This window comes from Chroicocephalus ridibundus, chromosome Z (assembly GCF_963924245.1).
Source record: "Chroicocephalus ridibundus chromosome Z, bChrRid1.1, whole genome shotgun sequence".
Taxonomy (NCBI): domain Eukaryota; kingdom Metazoa; phylum Chordata; class Aves; order Charadriiformes; family Laridae; genus Chroicocephalus; species Chroicocephalus ridibundus.
In genome coordinates this window covers 21,942,338-21,969,388 of record NC_086316.1, presented here as the reverse complement: position 1 = coordinate 21,969,388, position 27,051 = coordinate 21,942,338, and the positions used below count along the sequence as shown (strand labels likewise).

The 27,051-nt window shown below is 40.5% G+C and overlaps 1 protein-coding gene across 2 annotated transcripts in view; it reads right to left on the bottom strand.

Annotated features, from left to right (window-relative positions):
- GRAMD2B (GRAM domain containing 2B) overlaps positions 1 to 20,606 on the bottom strand; it is a 42,872-nt gene extending 22,266 nt beyond the window's left edge. The window contains exon 1 of one of the 2 annotated variants that reach the window (XM_063320526.1): positions 20,414 to 20,606. In XM_063320526.1, the coding sequence (XP_063176596.1) occupies positions 20,414 to 20,538 (125 nt within the window). In that variant the 5' untranslated portion in view covers positions 20,539 to 20,606. Of the gene's footprint in view, positions 1 to 10,866; positions 11,059 to 20,413 lie in introns of those variants that run through there. The other variant, XM_063320527.1, reaches the window with a different exon arrangement.
- Positions 20,607 to 27,051: the final 6,445 nt, after the last annotated feature.

Below are 27,051 nucleotides of genomic sequence, written 5' to 3'. Positions count from 1 at the left end.
AAATTACAAGCAAATTAAAGCACTCCTTACATTTTCATATGTGAGTGAGGATTCATAAATGCTTTTCAAAAGCACAGAAAAGTCAGCAATCCATGAAAAGAATTAGATCAAGTGCATTTAAGAAACAAAGTGATGCTTAATACAACCATTAGCAATAGTTGCACATAAGTGAACTGTACTTGCAAATATCAGGGCAAAGCAAGTAAACTTTGTGACATCAGGATTTCGTTGATGTGAAAAAACCACTTTTTTCAAATTGAACATATATTGTGTATTTTGTACTACTACCAAAGGCTATTTAAAAAAAAAAAAAACAGCTAAAAGAAAAAAAAGGCAAAAAGTTGTCTCTAGTTTCCAAATAAAGAATGGTTGTCATAGGGAGTATTTTCAAAGCCAAGGTTTGCACTTACTGTAGGATCATATCTTGTATCTAAGCAAGTTAAAATAAACATGAGTTGCAAGCACTCTAACTTTTTGCAAATGTTTCTTTTCCTTTTTTAAATACACATCAATAACTGAATTAAGTAATTTAAAATTAAATTACAGAAAAGGGAAAGTGCTATGAAATACATTCATCAAGGCAGTAGAGTAAGCTTCAGTCTAATGAAGTGTTCCGAAGTACATTATTTGTCAATGTATTTTAAAAGTCAGAGGAACTTCATCACTTATGATTTGAATGGTTTCTGTGAAACAAAAACTTTCTGACAGACAGGTTTGTCAAGTTCCTTGTACCGAAGAAGGTTTTCAGAACTTCAAAAGGTTTTCTTGTTTGGCGCTAATCTGCTTTAGGACCTGAAAAATTCACACTTCCTGAGAAGATCATGCTGTGTCAGATTAATGGGGATTTTTCAAGGGGAAAAAAAATTAAAGACAATAATGTAAATATAAACTTTTTCCCTATTCCCTTCAAAATTAGTTTGAATAAGAAGCACTGAACAGAAATAATGTGAGAGAGGTGCCAAAAGGCCACAGTTTAAAAGAGAGCCTTAACAACAACAGTTGTCTGACAACCCCAATATAGTCTTACCAGACATCACTTTTCAGGCACGTGTAAAAGATATCAAAAACTCCAGAACTGTACAGTGGTTACAGCCTTTAATTTCCCACAACCACACAGACCTTTCTACAAAGCTTCCTCAGATCTGCCCCAAAGGACATCTACGTTACTTGGTCTGTATGATAACAGGTCTGAAAAGTTCAAAAGCCACAATAAGTTGTGACAAACCAGTCCACCGGTGCACAAACTGCAGATCAGTTATGTAGGAGGAAAAAGGCGTCTTGAATAACCAGAGATGTTAGCTACAACTTCAATTGTTTGCAAAACTGCAGCCAAATCAGTATTTCCCGAGGGTTTTTATGTGAGTCAGCTGCAATAGTCTCTCTGTGGAAGGAGCTTACATATTGGGTCATCATGTTACCTTAGAAGCCCTGTTATCCTGCTTTGTCTCTTTTATACAAAAAAGATTAATTTTGCAACATCAGTTAAGACTGCTGCATTATTGCAAATGATCAACCAAAAGAGTGTGGAGTAATTTCTCCCCTGCTGTCCACAACCATGCTTGGTACACTGTATGTAGAATTACCCGTCACAAATACAATGACATTCTGTATCATTTGGTTCTGTCGGGTAGCTATTAGCAGACCAAAAGGATTTGGCAAAGGAACCAATGCAGTGTGAAAGGCCCAAATACTAAGACATAGTGTTATTTAAGCTATTCTTACTCTCAGACTTGAGTCTATTCAGATAACGGAATTGGTTATTCTTTCAGAAACTAAAAGCCAAAGGGAGAGGCTCAAAACATTTCAGGATCCCAAATTAAGACTTTGGCAGGCTTAAAAGCAGGGGAGAGGGCGCAGGATGAAGAGATTTATCTAGGCAGCATCCAGGAGACATACTGGCAACATACTTCAAGCACAAATGACTGCAAGGTGGTAAGATAAAGTGTGCTAATGCTTGAAAGGACACCCTGCTAAGCAAGCTGCAGGCCAGAGGCCTCCTTCTCAGCACAGACCTTCCTTGACCTATCAAGCCCTGAAAGAGCAATCATCTCAACTTTCCTTTTGCTAGGCCTAAAGTCTTAAATCTTCTTCCAGAAGGCACGTCCCATCATTCCACTAAACATCTTTTCTATGCTACAGCAGTCTGAACAAACCTTTCTTGGATGTGTAATCAGAATCCAGAGTGCTTTATCTGATCAGATTGCTTTCATACCTTACACAGTTGAATTACTTCACCCCTGGACTGATGAAAAGACTTTTTCCACTGTAAACTCTCCCGCTGTCCTCTTCATAGCAGATTCAAGTGTTCTCTGTACTGGATAAACTAACAACAGTGCTCAAGTTGAGGATTTAGATGTTGTCTGTTTCTACAAAGCCTGGTCACTCAGAGGCAAAATGCCTCCAGTAGCTCCATGGCTATGTTCCAGTGTTACGTGGCACAAGGCACTGTTTACGGGAGAAAATCTCCTGAAAAAACACGCCTCAGAATAATGCTATGATTTAAGCTACTTCTAAGACAAAGTATCAATTGACTATCAAGACTCCAAAAGTATCAGAACAGGGAGAAAAGCTACAGCTTCGCTACAGCTGTAAGCTACAGCTACGCTAACCACAGAGAAGCAGAGAGCTGCTTAACAGACACTATAATAGATGGTAAGGATAGCCATAATGTACTCATTTGGCATTTGTGTAATTCCATATACTTAGTCCACAACCTGTACTTAAGGATAAAAAGTGAAGGAAGTAAAGCAGTTGATTCTGAAATATGGCGTTTGTTACATATTTTGTAGGACAAATATAAAGCCAGCAGATGTATTTATACTGAATACGGAGAGCAGCAAAGCATTAATGAAGGAGCAGCGATGTGAAACCCTGCATAAGGCAAAGGGTCAGTTTGTGAATATGAATAGGTATGAACCAGACTGAGATTTAACTACCTCAGGTTGTTCAAGGGGCAGGCTCATTCTCTTCTCATGAGATCACAGTTAAAGATGGCATAATGGAGACAAAGTTATGCAGCTGCACATTAATTGAATATCATATGCATAAGGATAGGCACACATGCATATACACCATGTGTTTCTCTATGCATTTCTAGGATGAAACAGGTTGGCAGCCACAGGTGGAATCTCAATGTCAGCTAGCACCGAAAGAGGAACTAACTCAACTGTTAAAGATGGTTTTTAATTGTGAATATTATTTAATTATTAAGGTAATTAATTTCAGAAATATTCACTGTGTTGTATTTCACAGCTATCTCTTGGAACACAATTAGTCACCTGTGAGTAGTTTTGTATGTCTGTGTTGCTACATCCTTTATTCTGCTATATCCTACTACATCCTTGTTCATCCTTTATTAAAAGGATGAATGAAATTCTTGAGTTAATACTGACCAGAAACCCCTCCAATACTGTTAGAGAAAGTGAATTTTTTTCTTCAACTGAATAGACGTTTCACATAATAACCAGATCAAGTTTCACATTACCTTACCACTTGGACATCAGCAAGATCACTGTGACACTGCAGACATCATTAGCAAGTATGTAAATTCTCTGCTCTAAATACCATCTATTATTAACTGGCTGTATTCCCTGTCTAATCAAAACCAGACTGCTATCAAGTTCCATAGAAAAAAAAAAAACACAGAAGAATTCCCTGTGCTCTGAAACATGAGACACTATAACAAGATATTTTATTAAGTTAACAGTAGAACAGGAACATAAGCCATTTAGTTCTCTTGTCTTTTCAAGAGTTTCCATTTCAGATATCTACTTCAAAAAGCAAAAGCCCTCTCATATGTATCTTCACTCCACTCCACAAAAGTCCCATGACACAGTTTTCATGGGAGTCTCAGCAGGGTGACCAACAACTATTTATCTGAACATAGACATGGCCAAAACCAGCAAACAGCACAAACCTTCTCGACAGATGCATTTCTGGGAAAAAAAAAAAAAATTGAAGGAAAAGATCTGAGGGAAGACCCTCATTCACATCTACTTTGGATTGGAGCATGTATTTTTTTCATTCTCCAGTTCACTGGCAGCCTTTAGGTGGAAAAGTTTTCCTGTCTCCTAGTTCTAGCCTACCTTATCTTCTAATCCAGAACAAGGCAAAAACCATGATCGCAATTCCTGCTGAAGAGGAAACATGCAGCCTTAGATCACATTTTCATCTCTAGTTTCCAGAGGCATCAGGAACAAGGGAAAAGAATGAAGGATTCCCTATCTACGACTTATTCAGGTGCAGCAAAGAGGGCAAAGGCACTTAAGTGTCAGGTGTACCAATTGTTCTACACCGAACACAATAAAAAAGATAAATACTGCATCTATACACAATCCCTGCGTTCAGTATGACCTCACAGGCATCTATCAATTAAATCTGCTCCATAATTCGGGTAGAAACACCACAAATCTCCCTCTGGAACACCACAAGCATCTTCACAAATGAGACCTGATCACCACAGCATAAGCATAAAGCTTTGGCCTCGTTACCTGAAGCTACATCTCTGTTTTTCGGAGGAACAACTCCAGAGCAACATGCCTCCACAGGATACAAGACTTGGTTGGCAGTTTTCCAGCATTAATTGTGCTTTTGAAAAAAAATGAGGAGTTGTATGAGACTGAATTAGAATTAAAAAAAAAAAAAAGCAGACACCAGCAATTATATTAACAACTACTGTTAAGAATGCAGAACAGTTAGAGATGATAGCAGAGGTTTGGGAGCAATCCTACCAACACCTTTATTCCTTTCTCTGCTGCTTAGGATAACAAAGTTAAAAAATAAAGCTGCCATGAATCACTTGATCAGAAGCTTCTATTTTATGGCATAAAGACTCAATATGCTGCATAGAAATAATGGCTCAACACACTGCACGCAAAGTGCTTTAATCAATGTACGGGGGAAAAATAATGTTGGTTCTTCACACAGGATATACACAAAGAGAGGGATGGTTGGGGTTTGATCATCCAGCAGTTTCTTTGAGAACTGTCACTGACAAAGATAATCCACATTCATCCATGAGATTTCTCTGTTTCAAAGCAACACTAATTGAGCAGAGAAAATTTAAATTAGATATTCAAAAGATGCCCGAGTACAATGTTTTTTTTGTAGGTTTCCCAGAAAGAATAGTGTACAACAAGGTCTAATGCAAAACACTAACTTAGACGAAAATGAGCATCTAACTGTGTCCATCTACCCTGTTTCACCACACCTTCCATCAAGGATGGAAGCAGATCAAAGCAAAATCACTGTTGGAGGCTTACTGTTCACCAAGGGTCTGGCAATGCTGAATTTCCCACAATTATCTTTACAACCTTGTAAGATTTTTCTTTCAGACCTACCTATGTGTTCACAGAAAAGCCCAATGTAGATAGTCTAATGCAAAAGCTATTATTTCACAGTAGGAAATACTAGCTTCCAACAAAGGGTCTAAACAACAGTAATCACAACAGCGCCTTTGACTGTGACACTGCATATAAGGAACTATTTTCCTTCCAAAGTCCTAAAAAAAGATATTCTTATTAGAATCAGATGTGACACGCAGTGGCCAGATCCCTGCTAGGGTCAGCTTGACTTTCTATTTTCTGTGTCACCAGGACACAGATGAGTCCAAATGCTGTCTAAGCCTCCTTCTTCAGTATGAGCCTGTGGCGTACAGCATGTGGCCAGTAGAAAGGCATATATAGAAATGGGCATATATATAATTTTGTTATTTACTGGACTTTTGTACTATAACATTCCATCTTGTCCAGAAAAAGGCTGAACAAACCTAAATGGCTCTTCTTGAGCTAACGTAGCATAAATGGTAGCTACAAAATTGCCATTGAGTCTTTTGCCTACATGGTCTACCTTTCACAAACAACATAAACTAAGATTCCTTGAGGGCTAAATGACTGAAGAGCCTAAAGGAATGGATCTTTGTAAAGGACATGCCTAGGTATGGTTGTTTTTTTGGCGTATGTCAGGAACTGTTGTTTCATAGTAAGGTAACTACAAGGCTCCCCACATCCATCCACAGAGGAGGAAGGCTTCAGTCTGCCTCTACATCCTCTACCCTGCTGAGTTTCTCTGCGGCCTATCTGCAACCTGCACATTATTTCCTGCCACTCTTTCTGGAAGCTAATTAACCTCCCTCACCTTAGTGTGCTATTTATTTTTCAAGGACGGAGGCACAAGCCAGACAGTGCCAGCTAGAAGTTTAGTTAAAGGAAGCGAATACTTCGGTACAGCACTTAAGCTCAGTTACCAGGGAATGAAGAAGAGGTAACTGCATTCTCCTTGTACATACCCCTACAGTCCCTGGTTCTCCCTTTTATTCAGGTGTTCCACCTCCCAGTACTTAATTCCATTACTCTAACAACCACCCCAGCATGAGACAGCACACTATGCCATTTTACAAAGAAGAGACAAGGGCCCTACACAGTGGACTGGCAAGGAACAGTTGCTCACAACCTCCCAGAATCTCCCACTGACCCTTGCATTATCCAGAAGAAAAAATGGATGTTTTAAATATTCATTTACCACTTTCTGGCAAGAGAGCATAATCTTGCTGTAATTTTGCTCAGAGATCTTCCAGATAAAGCAGGATGTTTCTTTTCAAGGAAAAGTGGAGAAACAGGGAAAGACAACTTGTCCTGATGTATCCCTATTATCTGCAGGGAAATTATTTGCTCCATGATGACAATATTTGAAGAGACTTTCGCTGATCCGCCCAGCTGGATCCAGACAGCTACCCATGAATTTTGCTTAAAGTAAGTACTACAAAAGAGGTCTGTAAGTATTGCTAGACCAAACACAAGATTTCTCTGGCATAACAGTAACACAACTATAAAAAGGTAATCTGGAAAGGATATACATGGAGTTGGCAACAGCTATGTACAGAGCATGAAGATCATTAGTCCCAGCAGTGGTATCATTAGATAAGCACATAATTTCTAACCATGTGACTGCAACACTTGTGTAGACGGTGGTAAGAAGACAATACTCTGATACTATGTTTATGCATCACCTGTCAAACACCAGCACTAAATCCCGCTGCCCAAAGCTTATCTGCAGTATTATGTTGCCTAACAAGCATTTCTCACAGACTGCATGGAACCAGTAAAGGCAGCACAGTTGGGAGTGTTTCGGATTAGACAATGAGGCACTTTGGTGCAAAGAAAAGGCTTGTTCAGATTCATAGTGTGCATTTACGTATGGCACAATCATTTTTTAATAGCTGCTTTTATAACTTAAGCATGTATATACAGTGAACAAAGTAAGAATGACAGGAAAAAAGGAAAAATAAGAGCAACTAAAAAACACCACCATGAAAAAATGGAGGTCATCCAGATTGGAAACCTCTTCCCTGCCACAAAGCTGATTTAAATGTTTCACTTTGCAAGCCTATCCTCCTTTTGAGATCACCTATTACAACTTTTGCTATAAAATAGGGAAGAATTAAAAAACATGATACTTAAATATGTGTTAATATCTTCATCCACTGAAAGTACAGAACATGAGTAACATAGGCACACATATACACCTTTTTTCCCCCTCACAAATAAACAGTAGAAGTTTGGCTGTTGGAAAGGAGTTAACCTGGACCAAAGCTGAAATAAAACTTTGAATCAGTAATAAAAAACCACCCCTTTCTTCTCTGCATTTTGTATTTCTGCTAAGTAAGAGATTTTATGAAAAAAAGTTAGCAAGCTATGATTATGCACAGGTCAGTCAATTAATTTTCTTTTAACTTGCCAACTGATAAATAGTTATTAGGAAACATCTGCTATGGTAGCATAACATGTCAGACAAACAAACCGTAAAAATCACATTCTCTCTTTTCCCAGAAGTACATAATTTGCCTGTAAGCATTTTCCACTGCTTTCAGTGGCATATTTTCCCCAGTAACTGGAGTGTGTCTTTGCTCAAAAAAAAAAAATAATAATCTAAAACTTTCCATACCTTAGTCTTAAGTCCCAGCCTCCTCATTTCTTTAAGTTACACTCCATAACTGAACATTACCTTGTGCTGTAACTTAAGGGAGCAGAATGTGCCACTTAATGTTAGCAGCATCTCACCATACAGTAATTCAGCACAGATTTAATGGTACTAGGCCAAATACTATCTGTGGAAACCAGAAAATGCTATATTCACTTCCACAGAAGCAAGTGTTTGTGAAAGCAGAAGGATGCTGACACGGAATATGAACTGCTCGTTATTACACCTCTGCCGTTTCTCCTTAACACACCACACTGTTTTCAATGATACAGCATCTGTTCCACCAACTGTCCCTGCACTGGGTCTGACAGCTGCTGAGGCAGGTCCAGCGCCACAACAAACGTAACACATGCCACTTCCAAGTCAGAAAAATAAATACCCACTAAACGCCATGCAAGGGTTAATTCCTTTCTGGTCTGAGGCCACATCAGGATGTAATGGTGAGGGTGACGGAACATCACTTGGAAGGTGTTTTCTGTGCAGGAACTTTTGATTTACTTGGGAGGTAATCCACATAATGACATCACTATTTTGGGTCCGCATAATAACAGTGCCCATCTTCCACACAGTGTTTTCTCTGCAGTTCTACAATGCACAGAGATGTAGTACAAACTTTGCAAAGATTTAACTATTGCTAAACATGTCAGAGAAGCCCATTTTCTAAATCAGTATGAATGTGCTTACTCTTTCTGCACGAAGTTTCCTGAATCACTGGCAGATAATATTCTCAGATCTAATCTTGAAATAATTTAAAAAAAACAATCCAACACCCCCCCCAAAAAAAACCCAAACAAACCCAAAACTTCTACAGCGTCAATCCTTCAGAAGCACCTATTCACCAGAGACACCTTTATGGTAGCAGCAGAAACATATTGAACTATAAAGTCCATCTCTAAACCGAGCAACATTTTAAGCATACCTCCAGGAAGTACAGATTACAGTACACACATAAATCTTTCCCCTGAGCTTTGGAAAACACAAAACGATCCCCTTAGCCTCTATAACTCTGATAGGCTTTTTTTTTCTAAAGAGAGGTCAGTGTGAGCTCTGTTGGTTGCATGTTGTTCTCTGGAAGTACATGAAGGGAATAAAATTCCACGGCAATCACACACACTATTTTACAAAATTTTCTAAAAACAAATCTTCAGTGATACAACTTTTGCAAGTTCACTTCTAACTGAATCAAAACGAAGATTCTGTTATAGTTCTTCAGCTGAACAACACCCCTTGACATCAAGCTTTCTATACGCTGTCTTAGACTCCTTAGAGAAAAATCAGATACAGATCTTGCATACCTGAAGAACTTCACTAAATTCAGTGGCATAATTCTGCGTGGAGGATCAGGAACCAAGGCTTGAAGTCAGAAGGCTCTACAGAAGGTCAGGGAATTATGTCTCACTTGTAATGTGAAGTCAGTGATGTGACTACACTATACAGGATAAAGGACACTTAGAAGACACTTTGATTCCCAGTGCTCTCTAACAAACAAGTTATTTGTGGCAACAGATTGCACCGTGATACATACTTTGAGAATACACCTGCCTAGACACCAGGGATACAACAGTTTGGAAAAAAAAAAAACCACCTCACAGCCCTTCTCAGAGTTTTTTTCTAGAGAAAGAGCTAGTTGCTGGTAACTTGTTCTTCTCTCTCCTGAAGGCTGGTTAAGATTAAATCTTTGTGAAGAAAAATTCTTTGGGAGGCGAATCATCCCAGATTAGAAGAAAGTAACTTTTTTTTTTTTCTTCTTCAGAGGAGAAAGACACAGTTTTTTACTTTCTTCGTTTGCAGCTGCTTCACTTCTCAAACAGCATCCTTGGGACTGTCAAGTCCCACATTAATGAGGAGCCTGGTATGGAACCAGACAGCTGCTTGATTCCAGCAAGGTTTTCACGTGATGGCCATTACCATGGCATACAGGCACCTGAACAACTTGAGACCTCCACAGGAAGCCAAAGACCAATGCAGAAGATGCTGCCTTTAACCCCTGACGTCCCCAGCCCATCAGGGGCTGTGAAGGTTCTTGGGGGAATGCAGAGAGTCCTGCCACCCATAGAAGGGGAAGACTTCCCTACCTTCCATCAGTTAGCCTGAGCAGCTTTTACCAGCCAGCAAGGCCTCCTCTTCCTCCCAAAGAAAACATAGTAAGTATTTTTGATCTCTTTATCTGCTCAATTTCTACAGTACTGCTCAGATTTAAAGCAGAAGGGGGCCAGGTATGTGTATGGCTGTGGTGGGAAACTGGGCCAAGGCAGGCGGATGCCCACTGCCCCGCCAGAGCAGTCCAGCCGGTCTCAGTCTGTGACAGGAGTCAGGCTGAACTCCCATTTTAATGCATCTTGCCTGTATCAAAGTTTGTGAACTTTTGATGAAGTTATGGGTTTTCTTGGTATGCCGAGGAGAGGACCACGGCGTCCCACGGCAGCCTGTGCACATTCCTGTAAGTGATAAAGCACAGCTGCTGGATTTCCGTGCCACGGCAGAGAAAGATTTCTATGCCGCTGCATGAAATTACTTGAAGTGACATTTAGACGCTTTCCTCCCAAAAGTACGACTCCGTAGTTTGCCGCCGTGCTCGGGGCCACCTCCTGAAGGGGGCAGAGCTCGGCTGAGACGAAATGTTGGCACTTCACGGAAGCCGCGACGCGGAGCGTCCTCGGCCACTCTCCCCCGGCAACTTCAAGGGGGCACTCCAAAGCCAACGCCCAGAAGAACGAAGCCCCCGCCGAGCCCAACGCCCGCCACCCCCGCCCGCCTCACAGGGCCTGGCCGCTGGTCCCCGCCGCCGCCTCTCCGCCGCAGGGCGGCCCGGGCCGCGTCCCCCGCAGGGCAGCGGGGGTCCCCGCAGCAGGCGGGCGGCCGCCCCTCCCGGGCCCGGGCAGTACTCACACCCGCAGGGCGCCCCTGTTTTCTCTCCTGCCGGCGGCCCGCGCAGCCTTCGGCTCCTCCGCATCGCACCGCTGCTCGGTCATGAGCACCATGGGCACAACACAACTCCTCACAGCCCCCCGCCGCCGCCGCCGCACGAAGCACAACCGGCGGGCCGGGCCGGGCCGCGCCGCACCGCCCCCGCCGCTCCGCCCCGGGGCGGGCCCCACCGCCGCCGCTGCCGTTCTGGGCCGGCTGGAGCCGGAGCGGGAGCCCGCGGCGGGAAGCCGCTAAAAACCGGTTCCGCCCGTCCGGAGGAAGACTGATTACCGCCCCGGGGGGAGGTCGGCACCCCCTGCGGCCGCGAAATGACGGGATGGCGGCGGGAGCCCGTGCTGCCGATCCGTTACGCTCCTTAAATTATTCAGTCGGGGCGCTGTGGCGTGAGGAGCTGCCTCACGCTGGCTCGAACAAAAGGTGTCCTAAATGTTTTATAGGGGGGGACAGGAGATGCGGTTTCACACACGCACACAGACGCGCACGGGGCCTGAGGAGGGAAGGGGCCGGCGGCCGCGACCCTGAGGTGAGGGCAGCCGGGCCGGGGAGCGTGCGGCCCACAGGGCGGCCCGGCCCGGCCCGGGAGGGAGTTTTGCAAGGCCGGCGCTAACTCGCAGAAAACGGCTTTCCACAGGTTTCCGTCAGCGCGTTTGCACCGTGTCTGTGTGAAGCAGGCAGTAGCCCACATACCGGCGCTGGCCTCCAAACGGCTGCATTAGAGCAGACTTCTGTGGTTATTAGCTGTTACTTCCATCTCTGGCTGCCTCAGGAGTTGGTTTTTTTGTTTGTTTCTTTTCCCTTCAGCAGCCCCCCAGGCTGGTTTGCCTGCCCAGGAAATGACCTGATGTTGCACAAAAAGCAAAGCGACTGTAGCCTTCCCCCAGCTTGCGCTGGTGGGGCTGTTGGGGAAGTTGCCTGCACTCAGGAAGGTTAAATGTCAGCATATCATAGAATCCTCTGGGTTGGAAGGGACCTTAAAAGAGCATCAAGTCCAGCAATCAACCTAATGCTGCGAAAGCCACCACTAAACCATGTACCTAAGCACCATGTCTACCTGTCTTTTAGATACCTCCAGGGATGGTGATTCCGCCACTTTCCTGGGCAGCCAGGTCATCTCTCATGGCAGGCACACATGGTCAATGCGCGTGTGAAAAATGTTTCGTGGAGTCTGTGGCTGTAATGATGCAGCCTAAGGAAGGTCAGCTTTGGGATGAGAGTTCACAGTAACATCTCTAGAAAAAGGTCTGTTTTCATGGCTTAATGTGTTAGAATATACAAATAGAATTAAAAATAGAATATATTAAGTTTTCTTCCTAACTGCCGTACTGTTCACAGGCAATAAGGGGAGAATATGTAGAGGAGGGTGGTCTCTGTTAGTGGACATCGGGGTAGAAGATAGATTCCAATGTACATTTCAGATTAAAAGATGTATAAAGCAGATCACCCAGCCTTCCAGTGGCACTGTGAGGATTGCTTCATACTCACACAGTATTTTGAAGGTGCAAGAACTAAGTATTAGGTATTGTTGCAATATATTCAGGAAATCAGTAAAAGGAAAGAAATGTTGGTGGTGAAAAGGCTCAGGACTGGCGTAACTGCTTGGGCACATGCATCCTGCAAAAGATGTGAGATTAGTGCATGCTTTTAGCTAGACCAGGTGGGTTTAATTAGCTCTAGTCCAAGAAAATTTAAAAACTGTGTGCTAAGGAAGACATTTAAAATCATTGTATATAAAGGAAGACATTTAAAATTGTTGTATTTCTGGGAGACACCATTAACTAATGTTTATGTATTATTTAACATGAAAAACAAGGCATATGTGGAAAATAAATGAAATGTAATTTACAAGAAAGATTATTCAGACCTGTTAGGTCCTGCACCTGTGAAACTTTGATTGCTGCCTTATGATCCCCTGTGGAGCACCTGAGCAGGTTTGGCACTGCATTGAAGAGCCTCTCCCACCCGCTAATTCCGGATGCAACTTGTGGCTATGTAGTGGCATCCCATTTATCCAAGGGATAACAGAATACACTCCATTTCAGCTGTCTGGGCTACAAGCAGAGCTGGAACTGAAAGAGCTGGGAAGGCAGGGTTGGCATCCTGTGTGTGTTTCGACCCAGGACCCTTTGCTGGGGTATAGCAACCGGTGTGGTGTTTTGGGTTCCCTGGGAGTTGCTCTCCTATCAGTGTGCACTACTGAGGCATGCACAGTATGTCTGGAATCAGCAGGAAAAGTTACTGCATACCCTTCATTTCGTTTTGGCCTTTTATTGTACTAGGAAGTTATCATTTGCTATTTTAGTCCTAATTTTGAGGCTGAAGGCAGACTTGTGGTTCAATAACTCTTGTGTAGCTCTACCCACTCCAACAGAACAATGCTGGTTTACAGTATGTGAGAGTCTGACTTTTAAATATTTGAACAAATAAAATCAGATGCCTTTTGAGTGCTTAGATTTTCAGTCTCTGGCAGATTTAGCTACAAGAGATAAATGTTACTGCTGACTGTTCTGCTTACTCATCTCTAGAGGTTCCTGCCTCTACCACACTGGTGCAAGAGCTGAAAAGGAGCTGCTTGTTCCCTGGAGCTCAGTCTGTTTGGTTTTGTCTGGCTCCATTCTCAAGGTATTCAAAACTCTCGGTTTTAATTAGTCCAGGTATTTACTGTAGAAGAAACTTACATTCAAATAAATTGATGCCTGCAGCCTAGACACTAAAAATGAATCCTTACTGAACACTTTGTTCCATATCATGATATTGTAACTCTTGTCAGAGACTTGGTTCTATCAAATTTTCAATACATGCCTCCTTAAGGCATTTTGTTATTACCTGTCAATGACAGTGGAAGTAATAAGCAATTACTATAGCCTGTGTTTTTTGGAGGCTTTGAAAAAGAAACTCTGTGGCCAAGCTTTGTCAAACTGTGCATGGTGCAGCAACCCCAGAGCAAGAGGATACGCTCTTGAGTGATAGAAGTCCTGAATGCCAGGATTCTCAGTAATATGTAGTGAGGAGTGCCTTATATTAAACAATCAAATGTGCAGCTGCTCATGTAGGTGGAATATGCTTGAAAACCTTATACTTTTATTTTGATATGCTGTGGCAAGTCTTATGCAAAAAAAGCACAAAGGACCTTTTTACAGTACAGTTATAATTGCTCATGTATACAGATACAGTAAAGCAAGTATGTGAAGACCAAGCTGTTACCAACAGAGACCCATTGTTTTGTGAAAATCTGGACTGTGTGTTTCTCTAATTGCTGAAGTACAGATTGGGGAGGCAAAGAGAAGTTAGTGTGCTATAAAATTACTTACTACTGTTTAATGCCTGCAGTACTGGTGATGCCATGTAGGCAAAAGTTGATGTATTCTTGCTATGAGAGGTAGTCTCGGGGCCTCAGAGAGTTTGAGGGTTTTCTATGATCAGGACCTTCAACATTATGTATAGCACAGCAAAGGATTTAAAACTAGAAATGAAATAATAGGAAAAGCTTTCATTGTAAGATATATATGAAATCACAGCAAAGCAGAATGGTGAGAGTCTCACTGAGTCATGAAATTCATTCCCTATCCCAAGGCAAGGCCTGCTATTCCTCTGTCATTCCTGGCAAGACACTTGTCTAAGTTGTTCTTAAATCAGCAATGTATTCAGGCAATCAATTCCAGTGTTTGCTAACATCCGGGGGAAGTCCTCTTTAATCTCTAAAATGATCCTGAATCCTTCTTGCTGAAATTTAAAGCCATTCCTTCTTAATTTATTCAATATGAAGAACGTTTAAAAAATGTCTCATGTTTTCCCCCCATTTTCTTCATCTCTTTAGCCTCAAATAAAAGGTATAAACTGTGATTTCTGGACTGCTTTTTTTCCCATTAACTGTCTCTAATAGGTTCAGATTTTTTTCTGAAGTACAGTGCTGCAAGCTGGACACCAGAAGCCTTACAAAGGCTGAATAGAGACAACGTTACAAGATGACATTTTCTGTCCTATACACACTGCCATTGCTTATATTTCGTAGTAAAGTGTTTACGTGTTTCACAGCAATGTGAGGCTGGCTTAGGTTTAATTGTTGAACCACTGCCACTTGGCAAAGCTTTTATAAAGGACAACTGAGATGTTGTTCTCTTCTAGTATATTAGCAGCTGATTGTTAGGTTGGATTAAGTAGGACCTTCTACATATCCTTTTTGTATTTCACTCTAGTTTTTTTCAGACTGTTTCTTCAATTTATCAGAATAATTCTGAATCCTGTCTTGAATGACATGAGGAAAGGAAGAGTAAAGGAATCCAATGAGACACATTGGAAAGGTCACTATAAAAAGCAATAGGACTACTACCCATGCCTAGAGGTTCTTGGATAGGATATTGCTGATGAATGATAAAAAAGACAATCTAGCTGGAAATAAACAGAGTTAGAGACTGTCTTAATCAACAGTATTTATTTATCTTGGGGTTTTATTTCAGTACAGTCATCAAAGCTGTTCATAAAGTATTTCTCAGCTTATATGGTGAGTATCAGCATGCCTAAATGTGAGGAAAGTTCTTGGGAAGGAACAAAGCAGAAAATGAGTACAGTGATTTCTGTCATTCTGTGTACTCTGAGCATGTTTCTTCTCAGTAGAGAATTATTCTGTACTTCTTTGCAGATGTGAGATGGTACAAAGAGATACAGCCTTAACAGTACCTGAATACAGGTACTTTTGGATTATAGGTCATTAATGTCTTGTCTTCAGTTTTCTTTATGATATTGTGCATTGGTAGGATTCTGTGAAAGCTACTCAAATGCCTCGGAAGCCATTAATGGGTCAAAGACCTGCTAAATAAGTCCTTATATTACTCTGTTGAAATGCAATAGGAAAGCAGACTTGTGTTGATAAGAACGATAAAAATAGGAGCTGTGATAGTATAAGACAGAAACTAATAGACATTTGGAAAGATGTTGAAACAGTGAAAAACTTAGATTTCTAGAATTTATGTAAGTCACCCACAAGCCAGAGTGACAAATGGTGAGGCATGCAGAGGCTGTTCATTGTGGCTGAATACTGAAGCAATTGGAAGAAGTACACTACACTACAATTGTGTATTGTAGCGCCCAGCAGGAAAAAGGACAGAAATTCTCACACAAAACTACTGGGCTATTAGTAATGTGGTGTCAGCTTCCCTCATAGTGAATGTGTTACACATTGTGTGTGTGCTCTATCAGCACATTTACTACTGTTTCGATACCAGTGACCTTCACACAACTTACTGTGTAGAGCCACAGAAGACACACTGCATACTGTGCATTTTACCAATGTGTTTTACTCTGTGTCATACTGATCAAAAGAACAGTATGGGAAGGAGGGTTAATGGCAAAACACAGAGGAACTGGTGAAGTAAAGGAACGTTCATGTCTCCAAATTATTCATGGCAACTTTCTTCTATTCTGAAAAAAGCAGCCTTGTGACATGTAGTAGTTCAGTTCTGCCACCTGTGAGACAGCACTCAGCCAGTTGGTACTTTGGTGAAAAACACAGGTCAGCGTCTCCTTTTAGTTCATGAGGTGAAAAAAAGCAGTCATGGTGTATTTCCTAAGGAATATATTGCCCTGGATGCCTCATGGATGGCATTGTTAGAATGCTGTGGTGCTTAGATCTTGTCATTTGTAATGAAAGTACCAAATCCCATGGCAGTGAAGTCCATTTTTTTCTGCATTTATAGCCGTCATTTAATATATTGCTCAGATAGGCAGGAAAAGATAAATACAAATATTGCTTGTTCTGCCCTGGTGGATCAGCTTAGCTTGATTTGTCATCCTCTGCTTATGAATGTTCAAAGGAGATCCTGGGTGACATCCAAGTGTGACATCTCTGTGTACAGATTACATGGGCAAAAATTTCATATGTTTAAGATATCAAACAGATTGCATGTGTCTAATGAATAATAATGTGCATACATATATGTAGTTATTGAATCTGTGTCTCATAAAGGAATACACACGGATGCCTCTTTGAACCAGGTGTGCATGCGTGCGTCTAAACATGGTACGTCTAAATACGGTGATAATTTTGTTGAGAGAATCCTTTAGTCATCTGGCAGTCTCTGAAGGGCAGCAGTACAGTATGTTAAATATGTAAGAAAGTGAAAGTTAGCACAGCTTATCTGAGGATAAATGGAATCTTCCACAAGAAAAAATAGTGCCCAGACTTTCCAGGAGCTTAGGAAAGGATTGTTCCTACTCTGAGGCCAGGAAGGTTAAAATGAAGGACACAAGATACTGTGAAAGAATGAATCATGCTATCAGTTCTTTCACAGTCTTTACATCAGATGAGGTTGTGAATAATCTGTTCTACTGAGCTGGATAGACTTACTGGTTTGTCTCATTTAGAACTATGAGCTATATTACTCTGTGGGAAAAAAAATAGATATGTCTTGCACAGGAAGGCCACATAGGGTGAATACCAAATCCCAGGTGTAAGCCATTGAGCAGTAGAGTGGTTGCCAGTGTTTCAGGTGCTCATAACTGAGCTATAAAGACAACACACCTTTTAGAAGATGGCAGGTATCTCTTTAACATGACTGCTTGGATTAGTCTGAACTAAGCCTCAGCCTTGCAGTGCACTGGATGTTTCTGAGGGGTATAATTTCAATGCAGAAGGAAATTTCCTTAAAAAAAGTTCACATTCCCATCCGAAAATGTTCATAGAGAAAACCTGAATGTATGGATGCTTTCTTGTGTCCAAACAAAAACCCAACTGCAACAAAAGTCTTTACAGTTTATTGCAAGTTGTGACACAGTTTTTCTGTTATTCTGCTGTATGCAAAAGATAGGTAAGTATTAATGCCAGATCACAGATGGGAAGCACAAGTATTATATTTAGTTGATTTATGCCTTGCAGTGCACCAAATATGCTGCCAAGCCAGGATTGGAGTCAAGGACCCTTTTGACTCCCATTTCCATGACTTTGCATGTAGAAAATATACCTCTCCATACTGTATTTTTTCCTGCTTGGTTTTTTTTTTTTTAATTTGTAATTTTTACCTAGTATTAATGTTTCTGGCAAAAGCTGACTCTTCCAGTTTTGTTTTTTTAACAAGCATTTGATATACAAACTGCATTTGACTATTGCTAGGGTTTATGTTAACATATGTAGCAGTATGACATTCACAGAGCTGGTGGTCAGTAGTCCTCATCTAAATTGCTTAAAAATCTCATTTTCTTGTATTCAATATATTTTTTTCAGGGTCATTCTGAAGATTGGTCAAACCCACAAGGCTTGAGATTTTTCTAAAGTTTAGGAGATCTGGATGCAGGGTATTGACTAACATTATAGGGATGGGCTCCACAGGGAACACTGTGATCCCTATTGGTTTTGCCAGTATTTTGATCTGGACTACTGGAAAATGTTTTGTTCTAATGTCAGAACAACTTTATACATTCATGCTGATAAAATTCTGCATACACACGTGGCCAATACGTTTATCAATACAAATCTCTGATCTGTTATGCATGGCTGACAGCTTGGGTATAGCTCCAGAGTTTTAATTTGCTTCTGAAATCAGTTCCGCTCTGTATCAGGAATAACATGCTGCCACGGCGATAAACTGTGAGCTCCCCTGTCTGAAATGTTAATAAGCCCCTGGATTCTGGCAAATTTGTGCTCATCCACAGGGTGCCAATTACAGTGACGTGAAAGCAGAGGTATATAAAAACTTAGGCAGTTTTTGTCCTCAGGCATGAATAATTAGGATGAGCAAGAGCAGTCATTAATATAGTAAATTTTCTCTCTGGATGCATCTTCATAAATAATGGGAGATGTGCTCTAAGTAAATAGGACTGTATTGAAAATAGTACCTAAAAATGCAGAGCCTGCATTTCTTTTCCCCCGCAGCATTTTCCGTGATTTTTCATGTGGCTCAATTTGTGTTAAGTGCATCAAGACTCTGACAAACACATGAAAAGCAAGTTCGGTGAGAGCTCAGCCCAGCTACTAGCTCATTGTGTGCAGTCATGCATTCTTCTTATTAGATTGTCTGGTATTTGCAGCCTGCTATTCCATCTTTGCTATTGATAAAGGTATAGATTCACAGCAGGGCTTTACGATCTTATTATCCTTCTTACTGAAACAGCAATTGAGTAAACTGGATTTCTAGAAGGTCTGCCCCTGCCGGTCACTGCTTGGCAGGCAGGTTGATTATTGCGAAATCGGAGGCAAAGGACTCTGTTCTTTGTAAGGGCTGATCACATTGCTCTCAGAGCATATATGGTAGCTTTTTGTGTACTGGTTATCTTGTGGTAAATAAAAAAGTAGTTAAATCTGTCTGCCCAGTGTTCCGGGCTGGTCAGACAGATTGCCCAAATTAGATGTGGTTAAACATCACCTACTTGTGTTGAACCCTCCAGACACCACTGGATGTACTCATGTCCCTTGCCTAATTGGAAAATGAGACCAAGAGAGGCATAGAAAAATGCATGTGGATGTTGTTTTAAAAAACAGGCTTTAAGTGATTAGTTAAGGTAAGGATTAGATTAGGTAAGACTTTGGGAGCTCTAATTAAAACTTAAAATTTCTGATTCCTTATTCCCTATTCAAACTGTTGGACATCATTATCTCTGTGACATTTGAGTTGGAAGAAAGGACATTATACAGATATAATATTAAAAAGCCCTAATAACATTTCAAAAGAGGAAAAAGGAGGCCAGCAGACTTATTTATACTTGTGACCCAGTTAGTGATATGAGCTGTCACCCCATATAAAGAATTTGTGTGCATCTCCTGCAGTAGATAGAGAAGGATAAGTGGTAAGTGCCAGTAACCCTCCCACACTGCCTTCCCTCATTTAACTATACTGTCTAAAATGTGCATGATTTATCCAGAAGTCTTCATTGCAATGAATTCCACCACAATGTGAATCTGCAATCCACATATCTGCTCTTCCAAAGTAAGAAAACAGATTTCCCCTTAAAATTGTTTCAGTTGTTCTACTAGCAAACCCTTTAGCAGGATTCATTCATGTAAGCATTCAACTTCCATGAACCCTCCTTATGATTCTGGTAGCATTTCTCTTGAAACATAATTTAATAAGCATTATAAATTTTCATATAGGCCAAAATGCACATGAAAATATTTTGTTAAATTCCCTGTTCTAACAAAGCTCACATTTGTTTTGTACAGAAATTCACTCAGATATCATAGATAGTATTGGATGACCTCGCAGAGGTCGTTTTAAGACCAGTTTATTAGTGTACAGTGCTGTACACATGCAAAGCTCTACTTCAGCATAATAGGTATGGAGAGAGAGACCAACACCCTCCTGTCCTCCCTTACGAACTTGTTCTTTATGGTAGTGCTCCCCTTCCCAGTGCAATCAGTAACATGAGTGAAATTACCATCTCTACATGCATTGCCTTCTCATATTAAGCTTCCTCATCAGGGTATTTTCACTGGTGCATTTGTTCCAGTGCCCTCCTGTGTTGCTGCCCTGTGTCCCCCCCGGCACCAAGTACATACAGAACACTCAAATACATCAGGATTTACCTTATAAATACTGATCCAGAACTCTCTGTGGGGCTGACTGGGGTGTCGTTACTTGACTTTCGGAAGCTGTTCTGCCTTTCAGAATGAAAAACGGAGTCCTCCAAGGAATTCCCTTTTCTCATCATATTACTGGAGTTAACTGCAGAGTTAGGTAAGTTCAGTTCCAGAGCGATCCTTCAAACACACAGCCTTTTACTGCTATAGGAAGTGCAGTCTTGGTGTGACTCCAGCTCAGGCTAGTTTTTAAAATCAGTTAATGAGTAACATATTGATGTGACATCATAAGGTGGTTTTCCTTTTTATGTGCAGCACTTCACGGATTTACTTGGAAACAAAACTCATCAAATCTAGGTGCACCGTTCTTGGGAATGTCATTATTAGTAGCAATAACTTGGTTTTGATGAATTAAGAAAAAGACGGAATGCAAACCAACAACTGTAATTCAAATGTTTCAATGACAGGTTTGTACCAAAAGCTGTAACATGGTCTGTCAGAAATTCTACTTTGAATTATCTACCTGTCTCTAATTACCTAAGTTTGAGTAACATAATTGTATATCTTTCAGAAGTAACTATATCCACCCATTCTGACATGTCAAAATTATTATATTGCACTTCACCAGTGACAAATTGGTGCACATTGCATATAGCTGCTATAAAGTCAAGTCACTGCAGTTCAGTTTAAATACAGATAATCTTTTAATTCTCGATGCACCAAACCCCAACTGAAAAAAAACAGTTTCCCTAACCATTTTTTCCATAGGAATTGGCAAACATTAACTACAAATTTAGAGTTTTCTGTTTGTTGAAGATGTCTATAACGATTAGTTTAGTCAAGGAAATGATAAATGCTGTTTCTTCAGATTGCAAGTCCTTTTATAATACCAGATTAGCACCCGAAGGCCTCCAGAAATTCTGTTAAACTTCATTTAGGACCTGCATGGTAATAAGGGCTTTTTTATGAGACTGAACAAACGTGGAGTGTAGCACTCTATTCTCAGCATCTATAAAGAGATTGTGAGACAATACAAATGCATTTGGACAATTCCTAGGTTTTACTTGTAAGATCAAAGACATCTAGTCAAACTATGATGTCTTTTTCCATATTTTGGTATTGGTTTTTTTTTTTCCCCTCTGGTTTCTTTGCATGACTAAATACTTGGTCTTTGCTTTTTAAAATACAAAATTTATTTTGTGATCAGTATTAAGCAAACTATCATTAAATCTATAAATGTCAGAAACAACAGGAGAAACTGTAACTATTAAAATACAGGATTAGCATAATAGCTAAGAAGCAATGGTAGAGATGAAACAGCAATTTTCTTCAAAGTGAAAATTCCAAATAAATGTGAAAAATCTTGAAAGGAAAAAGGCAGAAAAGTAATGAAATACACACTTTTCATCATCTTAGGTATTCCCTGTGAAACAGAACAAATCAAACACTTTTATTTAGGAGCAGTATTTAAGCTGCTTAGAAGTTCAGTTGGACTTCTTGTTTTTCCCCGGGTTAAATGTTCTGAATGAATGCCTCCTTTAACGTATAGCTATGCTGTACATTTTTGGTTTCTGAGGCCTTTTTGTCACTCTGATTCTGCTTGAGCTTGCACGATCACAGACTACAAACACAGGGCTGGCTAGCTATGCAAAGTCTCTGTACTTTATTCCTCCTCCATAAAACAAGCGATATAACCTTCAACAAATACAGTAAAAAAACCTATTTTCCTCCTCTAGTCACAAGGAGAATTGTCCTTGGCTCTGTTCTGTTGTTCATATCTATCTATTTATGATAGGAAGTCTTTAAAGAAACAAACATCCTTAAAACTGATTAGAAAACTTAAGTGGCATAGTGAGCTTGTAAATCATTAATAAGAAATATTTATCTTTGAAAACAATCTATTTTTATAGTAAAATGTAATGAAACCCCTTCATTAAAAGTTAGAGTGGCAACCGTGTTCCTTCTGTATGTTAGAGAGAGGGCAATTGAATTTTTCCCTCAGTGAGTAACTGGAGGAACGTTTTTAGCAAGAAGCAATCATGATGCAATTTTCTTCCCTCAAGTTTACGCATCTTTGCTGTTGTCACGTTCTCTTACAGAGGCCTGTGGCCCCCTCTAAACTACTGTATTCTGGTTTATGCTACCACAGGGTAAATCTATGCTTTCCAGCCTGCAATTATATGACTACATCACGTATGCCTGTTCTGAAGGGCTTCTAGGTTTGTCCGTGCTACTGCTGTACTAACCAGGTCAGGTACTTGGCTGGTGAGTTAAATGCTGAGGTGGCTATACAGCTGGTATTACTGAGCTAGTTTAGGACTAGCTCAGGCCTGACTACATAGAATCATAGAATCATTTTGGTTGGAATAAAGACCGTTAAGATCATTTGGTCCAACCATAAATCTCATGCTGTTAAGTTCACTGCGTGAACTTTGTCGCAGTGACAGTGGTGTTATGTATGGCCACGCAAAGAAAAACAGGCTGTGATAGTGTCCTCAGACTTACAGCTGCTGCTTATTAAGAGGGCTCACTTTTCTTGAGTGTTTCAGCAGTAACTACCTGGATTGAGGGCAAGAAGGGGAGCAGGCCTACAAGATGCATTTCTGGTGGGAGCAGAAGAGGTACAGAGGGAGCAGAGGAGGTAGTGATGTCATTTTAGGCCCAAGGGATGGAGCTTTCCTCTCCTTATTGCCAGGCTCAGATAAACCGAGTTTGCTATTGATTTCTAGGGCTCTGTGCAACTGTGATCTTGAAATGTTTTGGAGATTGTTTCAGGGCTAGAAAAGAAGGAGATGGTAGTTTGTGGTTAGGAGCTTAAAGGGGCTGCCCTGACAGTGCCTGTATAAAAGGTAAGACTTGAAATCATGCCATTTTTATTGGAAGGGCATCTACACTGTATGATTAACCTTGGGATTGCCCTATTTTGCTGCAAGTGTATGCAAACCTTGTAGCTTACAAGCGCTATACAGATTTTCAAGCAGTCAGTCACTCGCTGTCTTCCTGATTCCTGGTATCCATAAAATTTTCTAGGGGAGGTTTAGATACCTAAAGAAATTTCACCTGTAGAGGCATGTGGCAGATACAGTATTTACTTTTCTTAGTGGCTTGCTTCAGATCTCTTAGCAGTAGTTAACAGACACCAATATCTTTTCTCTTTCTGATGCAGTGGATCAGGTGTGGGGAGAAGCTGATACTCCTGATGGTGTGGCTATCTGCTGTACATGGACTTCTCCCCAGAGAATTGTTCTTCATGTTCTGAAGAAATTGGTAGCTCAGTGCCTTGTAAGCTTGAATATATTTTTTTGACTCTGTCTCTTGCCGTCCCATATAACGAAAACAGCTTTTCCCCTTTATTTCTTGTTTATCTTCCTGTAATCTACTTTTCTTCAACTCTATATGCATATTTGTCCAAGTGTATCCTTATTTTTCTCAATTATCAAACCATGCCCTTTAATTCTGACCTTTGTCACTGACACTCTGTTATCGCTTACCTGCTAGACTCTATCTGGTGGAGTCTAGCACTGTTGCAATTGTTTCTGATAGACAGAGGGGAAAAAAAGTGGTTGGTGTCCTTGAACCTCATGCAATTTTATTCTTAGTCTGCAGCGGCCATCACTGAAAGGTTAGAATTTGTCCTGAAAAATTTACAACTCTCTTCTGTTCTTTTATCCCATGGCTGTGAACTTTTTTTTCAAAGTGGCTTACTTCAGCAAAAGAAATGGTAGGTTTTTTTTGCTTTCTCAGTTCTTGAAGTATTTCTTTTGAGGAAAGAGATACCAGTAAATATATCAGCAATATCAATTGGGTTGCACCTATTTTAAGTCCCTATGTCTTTACTAAAATGATCTCATGTTATTGGATAGGAAGAAAAAAAGTAATGAATTCTGAGTATTCAGAGTGAGAGCTTTCATTTATGGTAGGAAAGCCTTTGTGCTTTGTGATAGGGAACTGGTAAGAAACGGCATAAAGATTGCAAGTTGAAGTGATGATAAAGGGAGACATTATTAAGCAAAAAAGGTAAAGAGGTGTCTGGAAATACATTCTCAACAAAACATTCAATTTTATTTCCATCCAAGGATGAATCAAATCAACAATAAACCAGCCATTGTACTTGGGGCAGAATGTCATATTAATGATTTAAGATGGTAGTGAATGTTTTTATGTACAATCGTAAGAGTTTACATCTTGGCTGGAGTGCAGCTACAAAACCTTATGGGTTTTATAATAAAGAGCAGAGGAATGGATGAGTGGGTGTTTCATCAGTTTGTTTTGAGCCTTAGAAATTACAGGCCTGTAAGATTAAGGAACAAGACTGTGCATAATTAGTCTGTTATGATCCCTAGAGTAATTGGGGGGGGGGGGGGGAGGGCGACATTTCACCAGTGGCCTAAAGCACTGAATTCTTGCTTTATGGGTTTGGCTTGCATAGTTTTTGTTTTCTGTGGTATATAAAGAAGCAGCTGCTCTGATTCAGAGCTGACATTGTCTTTCATGGTTAGGGTTGCCTTCAGTTTCTGTTTTCTGTTTTGCTGCCTGGACCAAGCCTGTGCAAAAACTAGTAATTTATTTTTTTTTTTCTGAATTGTACATTTGAAAAATGCACCCTTCAACAGACAATTCCACAATGAAATATGGGTCAGAACTAGTTCAATATAAAATCGGTTTGGACATTTTTAGATAATTTTTACCTCTTGGTTCCTATATTCTGTTCCTCTTTCTAATCTTAGATTTCTTGGTTTTCCTCTTGAACTAGTGTTTCATCTGTTCCACCCTATGCTTAGCCTGCAACAGTGAGATACACTCAGTTTGTATGCCTGTTTCTCCTTAAACTTAGACCAGTGCATTGCTGAGCGTGTGGGATGCTATAGGCAGATACGTAGGATTGCTGTGGCTCGTTCTGTGCTGCTCTGAAATGCTGGATGAGAGCAGAACTAGTAGAATCACAAACATGTAGATGGAGTAAGGAGACAGAAAACTTCTTCAGCTGCTCAGGTGCAGTGAGAGAGGTAGATGAAAATGTAGCACAGAAGAATGACACCTAGAGGTATATAGGAATGAACTCAATGGCGTGGTGTCTGTGTTTGTGGAAGCCAGTGGCTGTTTTTCTCTTCAGTAACCTTGTTGTAGGAACATGCACTTAAAGCTACGTCTTTTTGCTTTCTGGCATGGTGGTCACCTCAGTAGATGCTGTTGTGCTTACTCCAGTGTATGAGTGATCACCTTCTTCCTGCTGGAGCTCCCTTATGCTCAACTTCTGGAGCCCTTAGGTGATACTTACTCACTTGGAGCATTCAGGCTTATCTGTGTTTTGGAGCTTCTACTTCCAGACAGGAAAGAGTTTTTTAAAAAACAAACCCCCACCCAATGAACTTGGAAGAAAGCCATTGGAGTGGAGAAGAGAGTCTGATGTGGTGGGGTTACAAAAGGTGACTCTGACTTGAAATGATGCGATTTTGTAAAATTTTCTTGTAGCAGTAGGAAATGCTGTAGTCTAAAAAATTAGTGTACGTACAGCTTTAGTACTTGAGCAGCAGAAGCTGCTGACAGGAAAGGAAGAAATAAATTCAGTAAGCAGCATTGTGAAATGTTGAAAATTTCTGCTTACCCGTAGTACTGTCATCTCTGAGGTGAGCTTATGCTACCAGTATTCTATCTAGACCTCTGCTTTGTCAAACACTTCACTTCGTAAATGAGCTACTGGTTTCAAAATGTAAAATAAGATTGCTGTCTGTGCAGTGACACCCCCTCTTGAGGGCTGCATGGCCAAAGGCATTAGTGAATAAAGTAGGAAATTCCAGCAATGTTTAGCTAGTGTAGCAGCACCAGGAAGACACATGAGACAGTAATAACGTTGGTGAGACAGAAGCAGCTGTCAGTAAAACAACAACAAGGTGCTAATAGGAATAAAACTCCCAACAAGGCCAGCTGTAATATGTCAGCGTAGCAAATCGTTAAAACTGGAAGGGCATTTGAGACATAGAAAACTCCATCGAGGTGAGCAGAAGCTTTGTCAGGCTTCTAATCAGATCACTGTCAGACAAACCTGCGTGGCAACAGTGAACTTAATTTGTAGGTAGGAAGCATGGAAAAAACCTCATTTGATAGAAACTTGCCTACACTAATCAATAAAGACAGTCAGAACAAATCATGGATTTGGTTGCTTTGATTTTCTTACGAAGTGATGAGTCTAGCTCATGAGGAAAGTAAAAGAGATCTAGGAAATTTAAGCACTTCCAACCTGTTTTTCTTTCTTTATGAGGAAAGTGGCAACTTACTGCTTTGATGTAGACTTCTTTGATAAGAATACTGGCCCAGCTGTTACATTCCTTTCCTACCTCTTACCATGTACTTTTGTTGTATATAACACAAACAATAGGAGGAAGAGTTGGAGACACAAGTTTAATCTTTCATGATTGCATAGTAGAGTGCTTCCTGAAAGTGAAATAAAAATAAGTATTTTTTAAAAAAAAAACTTTTTCCTTTTGAATGTCTTTTCAGAGATAAATTTCTGTCCCTGCACATGCAAACATCTGTTTTAATCTGCTGTCTTTCTCTGTGCAACTGTGTTAAAAGCAGAACTTTTTTTGTCTGGGTATGACAATTAGAAGAAGCCTTGTCAGGGGCTAAGGTTTAGGTATGGCTCT